The following is an 8,400-nucleotide window of genomic DNA, read 5'->3' as shown; positions in this document are numbered from 1 at the left end:
CGGGAGACTCCCGCGAGTTCCGGGAGAAAAAAACATCATGTTATCAAATGCTGTGCCCTAAAATCTTTCCCATCTATGTCAGGTCTGTCATAAATAAATATAGATAAAAATAAATAATTTAAATATAATTAATTAATTCAAAATAATAATGCAGAACAAAGGCTGCATGTAGGCCTACACTCTGCAGGTGGAAAACGGCGCTGCGAGCAGCTCTACCAAGAGATGGATACATGCGCCTAATAAGATGACAACAACAACAACAACATCAACAACAACATCAACAACAACATCAACAACAACATCAACAACAACATCAACATCAACAACAACATCAACATCATCATCATCATTATGTCCGTCCTGGCGTGCCATAATTCGTAAGCAAGAGGGCACACGCTAAGTTTGAGGCTGCAAAAACCGAGGCCAATGTGAAGATAGAACAAACAGTAAAGGCGATTGCAATTGCGCAAACTTCAGCTAATGTACTGGAAGGTTCAACAGTATAGCCGGAGATGAAGCCCCGAAGGCGTTGCCAGTCACTGAACATACTAGTATTCGTCTTGAAGAATGAAACCACCAAGGCACAGAATCGAGAATATCAACTTACATTTATAACTTTTATTCAACAGATATGAAATCGTGCATCATCTCACTCTGAACTTCACGGGTCATCTTCAATCACAGTTTCACACACATTTGACTTTATCACAGTTTAACATAGGCTAGATATAGTAAAAGAAAAAAACACCTGAAAATGTAGATTTGGTTGTAATGTTTGAGTAGTGGGTCATTATTATAGATAACTTTTAAGGTGGGTTACTTCTAGGATATTTGGTATATTTTCACTTTCAAATCTATTATCTGCAACAGTTCTAAAATCTAAGAATCCAAATAATATTTTAGAAGAATAGAATAAGTCATCAACTTCACTTTAAATAGAAAAAAAAGTTTTCACTGATTTACCGACCCTAAGGATACACTACTACTATTTCTGCGTTTAATGTCGAGAAAAGAAATTGTTATCGTTCTAAACACTTAAATGAAAATTACTAACTTATTAAAATTTTACCATTCTCAATATGGAGAATATTTGGCAATCATTGACTAATATTACAGTAAGTTTATTTACAACCTTCACGTTTTTACATGTTTTGTTGATATATACATATTAATGCATATATACTACTGAGCCACTAAATATGGCTGGCATGTATTTATTATAAATGGAGGTATTAGTTAAAACATGCTAATGAATTATATAGATTGTAATGCCTATACAGTTACTGCTGTCACTGACATGCAGTGGTGTAACGACAACGAGTCGATCGTGGGCCTATAAACGTTCAGTAAAGTATTCGCTAACCTGAGAACATTAACTCCACTAAAAGGCAATCTTAGTATCAGTATTTTCAGAGACCCATAGGCGTTACGCCACTGCCGTCATACCAATGAAATCACATTTTGATTAACTTTTAGAAGGAAAATTTTCGTTTTTGTTGAACCAATTAGTTGCTTACATTCACAAAGGTTTAAGCAACTGCTACGGTCACCTTCTATAGGCTAATGTACCCTTGGATGAATTGGGTAAAGAATTTTCTAAGGTAAACAACTAATTTGTTCAACTAAAAAGATAATTTTCCTACTATACTTTATGGAACCACATGTTTTGAGTTAACAAATTAATTATTTTTTTCATCATAAATAACATAATAGATTTAACTCGTGTTTTTGACAGTTTTGAGTACACCAGAAGATACCACTCTTCAGAGTGATGATCAAATCATCTCAGATGAGTTACTCCTAACTGTAGACGGCTCACTTACTGTCAACATAGGATCATAATGTGAATTAAGAAAAAATTGTTCCGTCGTCTCTATTCATGACTTGGGTCTTCTTACACTGCACGCTCTGCAAGGAACTTCATTAACAGTTTTTTTATTATGTAGGTCTATCTAAATACAAACAGCATAGTATACTAGCATTTATTTTATTATTTTTTTTTTATTTTTTATTTTTTGGTTAAAAGTGCCTATATTTATGTTTTTGTTCTAAATTTTAGCTTAAAGATTCCCATTATTTCATCATTCATTTACCACATATAAGTTTGCTTTTTACTTAAAGAATTAAATAGAATATATATATATATATAATATATATATAGCATCATCCTACTGAATATATACACTTCAAGATTTTAAAAGAACTTTAATAAATTATTAGACAATCTCCCTGCTCTACATAAACGTAACACTGTTTCTTAAACTTCCGTATGATTTTTTTTATATGAATAAACAAACATGAATAATAACGAAATCAATATAATCATTTCGGAAAACCTGCCTTTTTATTTTGGTGTAAATATTATTAATCTTTGTACCTAGTACCTCTCTAATATCAAAAAGGTGACCTGTATATGTACTTTTTTTAAGCTAATGTCTATTCTAAGCCAGACCGTTTCTGCTAACAAAATTTGATTATATTGAGTAATCCATTAGCCTTGGGATTAAGACACCGTACTTTTCAATTAATTTATTATTAATGCGACAATTATAATACTAAGACATTCGTATTGACACAGTAAAGGCCTAATGAAGATTTTTATATTATTTCCGCCTAACATTTTGGAAAAAAATAATTTCTTTTAAAATCAAATATTCTTGTAAATCTTCAAACTTATTGTTTCTTTATTTTAGTCATTATTTCGAGATTTCTCTCGGCGCTGCACTTATTTATAAATTTAATATGCTCCTGAGACACGTTTGATTTACTGCTGCTCCCACTCTTCAGTTTATGCTTAATAGTTTCAGCACATGGCTCCAGATTGTCATTATTAGTATTTTGAGACTTGGGGTAAATATGCTTTGATTCTTCTGGACGACTATAAACCCAAACAGAAAAACATAAAATAAGAAGCATTTGTAAAGAAAAAACTACTGTAATCAAACCAAGCGAATACCAATATGTTGGCAACCCTATTTCCGATTCCAGAAAAGCGCGTCGATCATTCATGTCAATTATTACAGAATTCACTTGAAGAATGGTCCCTGTGGCTGTAATCACGTGAAAGAGTTGATGGCTATGTAAAAAGACGTCAAACTTCCCTGGTGCCAACCTCTCCGGAAGATGAGTTGCAAAAATGAACGCTGAGCAGAATGCTGCGACAAAATGTTGTCGGTGCACAGTAACAGAGGCAGCTTCACATTCTTTGTCTGGACACACGAATACACGATATAAAAGTGGCAGGCTACAAAACACATACGGGACAATGAGCACCGAAAGACGAAACAAATGGCGGAATAAACCCATATTCATAAAACGAGACCAACACGCACCAAATGTACACCATAAAATAGCATTGAGTGCTCCAATTGGTATGTATATATTGAAATACTCTGTATTCATCAAACAATGTGGAAAAACATAATATCTGTAGGCGATGCAAGATGCCAAACTGTAAATACCCAACGATGAGTAATCAAAAAAATAACAAATATGGCAAGCCCGTTCAGATAAGCAGTTAAAAAGATGCGCAAAGCAACTGGCAGATAAACATAGAGAAATGCATATGAGTAGCCCCAGCAACGGCCAAGTGAATGGGTCGTTGACGAAATCAAGATAATATCTCAAATGCACAATACGCCACACAGTGTATAAAAATGGCACGAAGTGCGTCCAAAAATTTACCGTTTCATTGGTACATTGTAATGTACTTTTTATACACTCGACTACGCTCGTCTCAGAAGCCCGGTACCCATTCAGAATGAACGGCTCGTGAAATACTGATGGTAGTTGGTCAGCGCTGAATAATTTCACCGTCCACATACTTTATTTTGTTCCGCCTCTGTAACACTATAGGCTCATACCTGAAATATAAAAACACTTTTATATATGAATCATTTGAAGAAAGTACCATTACGTTTATTAACACAGGATAACAACATTTGGATTACAATAACAATACTGACTAAAAAAAAAAGAAAAAAAGAATTACAAAAAAAAAAAAGAAAAAAAAAAAAAAAAAAAAAAAAAAAAAAAAAAAAAGATGGCAAGACAATAATGAGACAAGATATTACGAAAATGTCTTTCCAAACGTACACATCGACCAAATGTACTGATGATATTTTGGACTTCCGTTATATTTCCTGTGGATTTCCACAACGAATTGACCTTCTTCCATCTATGATATAGGGTAATAGCAAAAAAAGCTATGGAATATTAGAAAGTATATTATACATACTCCAAGTATTGAAATACACGCCATCGTGTTGGGATTCAATATTTCCACATTAATTATGTCATCATCAGGAATGAAAAAAATATCCATATTACCAAGCTTATATGCACTAGTACAAAAGTGTTTAACCAATCAAACCATTACCTCTAGTAGACATAGCAGTGATTTAAACAAAAGATCAAAGCATTCTTACTCTAATGATCAAAGATACCTACAAAAACAAAGAAAGCTCTTTTGAAGCTCTGAGCCTATTGTTAAGCAAAGGGTGTAGTCTACGTATAGCGGATTGGTTATCGGATTTAAATTATGAATCGTTGCTGTTTGGTTCAGTACCAACACCGACATACTAAATGGACACAGTTTGGTACATGGTGGAATCCTGCCAACTAATATTGAATATTGTACTTTATAAGGCACCATGAGTTTGTGTGCTGCAAGCTTGAGGCTTGTTAGAGGAACACTTCTTCTGGAATTACGTACCTTGCCCTTCGTGTGCTATTTTCAACTGTTGACGTTACAATATGCGGTTTGTTTGTAACAAAGAAACTGAGAAATATCGTGGCACAAAATCGGCGATACCGTGTAAATCTCCGAGTTTCTAACTCTGAGTTTCAAACTCAACTGGATTAATGATAAACTTTGTTACGACAATTGGAACGGGAGTAATCTATAAGTATCTCGATAGGCAAACAACGTTTGTAAACATATCATAAATAATTGTAGGATTTTATTTCAGTGATAATCTTAACTATAGACCTTCTGAGTTAATAAGTAATCATAGTAGATAAATGTTTGCAACAATACGATAAGGCAAATTGAAAACTGAGTGTCTTATGTAAGTACGCAACAATCGCACCACCCCATCCACTATATGCAGGGGCGGATTTAGGGGGGGGGAGGCGGCCCTGGGAGGTAAAAAAAAAAGAAAAAAGAAAGAAAAAGAAAAAAAATGACAACCCAGAACGCCTCAAATGTTATTTTCGGGCGTCTAGAACACCACATTGTTGTCCCGATCGGCCCAAATTTCTGCCCCTCTCTCGCGCCCCCCCCCCTTTTTTTTGGACATCTCTGGATCCGCCCCTGATATGGGCCTGTAAAACAATGCCGTATCATATTCTTAATTATTTGATATCTTCTCAAATTTCCAGAATTGTTTTTCAATTCCTTTTTCCCATTTTCAGCGCTGTTTAAATTGATATTCCTGACGTTGCTTTTCTTCTGATGCCGTATTCATTGCAACTCTCAGTGGCTGGTGGTAATTTTTTACTTTCTTATTAAAATGTAATAAAAATTTTTATAATAATAAATTGATAATTAAAAAGCAATATTAATAGTTAAAATAATAAGTTTTTACTTTTGTGTGATTTTGAAATAACAAAATATAATAAAACTATGTGCCTTTCAATAAGTTTATAAGCATGAACGCACACATCCTCCGTGTGATTGATTCTTGATTAACCATACATTGTAACATAAATCAAAGTACCAAACTCAACAGTATAGGTTATCACAGTACATCACGTCACCAATTCAATTACAGCCCCTTTTTAATTAATATTTAGACAATTCAAAGCAATTTAGTGTATTGCATTTATCTTATCTATATGTTTTGTCATTGAGGACCCATGCATGCATATAAGCAGATAATTGTATCTACATTTAAAAATAAGGGCTTGAATTCCAGGGTTTTACTAACGTTCATACGCCACCACTAGGTTCTATAAATAGATGGTATATAATTGAAAGAGACACAATCAAGTCTAAAGGCTTTACTGATATAGGCCATTCTTGCTTAAATATTTCAATTTTGGACTTGCATGTTACTTTACTAGAAAAATAGCATACGTAGATCGATGCACAAAAATATGACAAGGCCTTAGAAGTGAATGATCACTGAGACGAGAATACATATTTACCCCTGACCGTGAGTCATCAGGCATACTGAGGATCAGGCGTAATTTGATAATCGCAATATATGAAAGAGTCTGATATAGATAACGAAGTAGTGTAGTGGCGAGTCGAGTGGTCGAGCGATAAGGCTGGGGCACCGCTAAGTAAACCAACATCCGAGCTGGTTCCAGTCACTCTTCGCACAGGATTTTGTTGGTTAATGACTTAGTAAAATTGATCCCAGCATACTCATCTGGCTCGTGTGCGCTTTTGCATTTTTCGGAAGAGTATGGGGTTGTATACCCCGATGCTATGTTTTATTTCAGTCCCTGTTGTTGAGGAATGATGCGCAAAGGTAGCTACCTAAAGCACTTCTTTACGGCGGCTAGTCACGGACCACCCCCATACGAAATTCAGCACAATGACGCTGTGAGTTACGGGTTATTCTTGTACTTTTACCTTTACTCATAAAAAATTTCTAACCCCGGAAAAAAAACTGACTGGTGGTGATAATGATAAAGATGGTGATGGATGATCGTGTTACTGTATATTGTCAATTTGATGACAGGTCAAATAAAGACGAATGAAATGAAGTCAGAGACAGACGAACAAACATGCTATCGACAGAGAGGACATTTTAAAGAGATTTGCAGAATGTATTAGAGAGCTAGGCCTATACGTCGAAAAGGTAAATACCAAATTGTGAAGAAAATATAGACAAGATACAAGCACCATTTTGAAATATGAAGTTCAAAATGTTAGTGGGGATGCATCTGGTATACAAACAGAAGTATTTATAAAGTTCTGGGTGGAACAAAAAAGGTATAGAGACATTAGGATAGTTTTTATATAAATTGTAAAGAAGATACAAATATAGAGATACAATTACCTTAAGGCTCATGAATCACATAGCAAAGCTGCTGCATACTATACCTCTTCATGGATAATAAATAGAATACAAAATCCTACCAGCCACTTTCAACTTTGCTTTAGGCCTGAAACGGGAAGGAGAGAAGGTTATTTATTAACCTTAGAACGATATAGTATTTGAATTGTTTTTTTCGGCTTGTAGAAAGAAGTCGAAATTGTAAGTTTTTTTTTTGGTGGTTGTGTTCATTCCAGTCTGATTGAAATCATTCTTTCATCATACGACTACTACTACTGAAGAACACTTAGCAAAATATCAGAGTAACTGATTAGACATATGTTTTGCACAATTGACTACTCTTTCGAACAGTACTGTAAAACGATTATCTGTGTTGTTTATTATTAAAATAAATGATGGTACTGTAGCTTACTATATCTAAAGCACATATGTTGGTGTACGGAAGACTCTCATAAATTGTAGGCCTATAAAACGGCTTCAAATGAGCATTCGCCGTAGGCTTTGCTTTAGTACGGCCCGTTATGGAAATGCGTGCTGCAAATAGGCCAGCGCTGTTTCGCACTTCAAAATATTGTAAGTTTAAAAAATTCTAAAGCATCAGGGAGGCTATATCATAATAGTACAACCTGATAGGCTACAATATAATACCTGTATATGATTTCTAACATATAGGCCTAGAGTTCGAAACGAATAACCATCCATAGTTAGGCTAAGTTGCTCACACCTTTTCTAACTATTTTATGTACACAGAGCAATTCAATACAAACTATGCTGTCGTGTTACATTTAATAGTTATAGACAAATACGGTAATAATTATCATTATAGTTGCCTGTGACGTGTTAATAATAATGAAGTAAACAAAATGCAATAAAAGAGACGTACACTTACATTATCTACAGAATACTGTACAACCATGACCTATGATGATAGCAGCTGCAGTGCCTAAAAACCAAGGAGGTATATACCTCCTTGTAAAAACTACCGTACTAAATTCACATTGAGAAGGTGAGATTAAAAGAAAATAACTTGCATTTAACCTGGTATAAAAGAAACGGACGTACAATGGAATGAAGGAAATCCAACCAAGGACACGTGTCATTATTCAACCGATATGCTTGCGTGCATTTTATTCTCGCCTAAAATCCCTTGCACATGGTGGTTTGTGGATATTCACCTGACCTCATTGTTACCGACCTTTCGAAGAATCACAATAAAACGCCCGTGCTTCGATTGAACTAGAGTGATTCAGACGCACATGTAAACAATTCAGTGGCGTAGCTAGGGAGAGTCTGGGGGGGGGGGGGGGCACGTGCCCCGGGCGCCATGTTTGAGGTGGCGCTGAAATAGGAGAATGAGAGTAAATAAATAAGCACTTTTTAGAAGAACACG

The 8,400-nt window shown here is 35.0% G+C and overlaps 1 protein-coding gene across 7 annotated transcripts; it reads right to left on the bottom strand.

Moving 5' to 3' along the window:
* Window positions 1–598: 598 nt before the first annotated feature.
* Window positions 599–8,211, bottom strand: LOC117101346 (membrane progestin receptor gamma-like). Of its 7 annotated transcripts, XM_033241314.1 has the most exons (4): window positions 8,073–8,211; window positions 7,014–7,119; window positions 2,787–3,863; window positions 599–2,735 (listed from the first exon to the last, which is right to left on the bottom strand). In XM_033241314.1, the coding sequence occupies exons 3-4, from the start codon at window positions 3,820–3,822 to the stop codon at window positions 2,674–2,676; spliced, it is 1,098 nt and encodes a 365-aa protein (XP_033097205.1). In that variant the 5' UTR covers window positions 3,823–3,863; window positions 7,014–7,119; window positions 8,073–8,211; the 3' UTR covers window positions 599–2,673. The 7 variants fall into 7 exon arrangements, with proteins under 7 accessions (XP_033097205.1, XP_033097199.1, XP_033097201.1 ...); XM_033241308.1 differs by having other exon boundaries at window positions 599–3,863; window positions 8,073–8,209; XM_033241310.1 differs by lacking the exon at window positions 8,073–8,211 and adding an exon at window positions 7,894–8,065 and having other exon boundaries at window positions 599–3,863.
* Window positions 8,212–8,400: the final 189 nt, after the last annotated feature.

The sequence above is a fragment of the Anneissia japonica genome, unplaced genomic scaffold, assembly GCF_011630105.1.
Source record: "Anneissia japonica isolate Jap-2015-1 unplaced genomic scaffold, ASM1163010v1 scaffold2293_len299155_cov175, whole genome shotgun sequence".
Taxonomy (NCBI): Eukaryota; Metazoa; Echinodermata; class Crinoidea; order Comatulida; family Comatulidae; genus Anneissia; species Anneissia japonica.
The sequence above is the reverse complement of the archived record's forward strand: the minus strand, read 5'-3'. Positions and strand labels throughout refer to the sequence as shown.

What these genes read in the sequence shown, in the direction of transcription:
- LOC117101346 (XM_033241308.1), bottom strand. Translation starts at nt 3,822, where the DNA reads ATGTGGACGGTGAAATTATTCAGCGCTGACCAACTACCATCAGTATTT.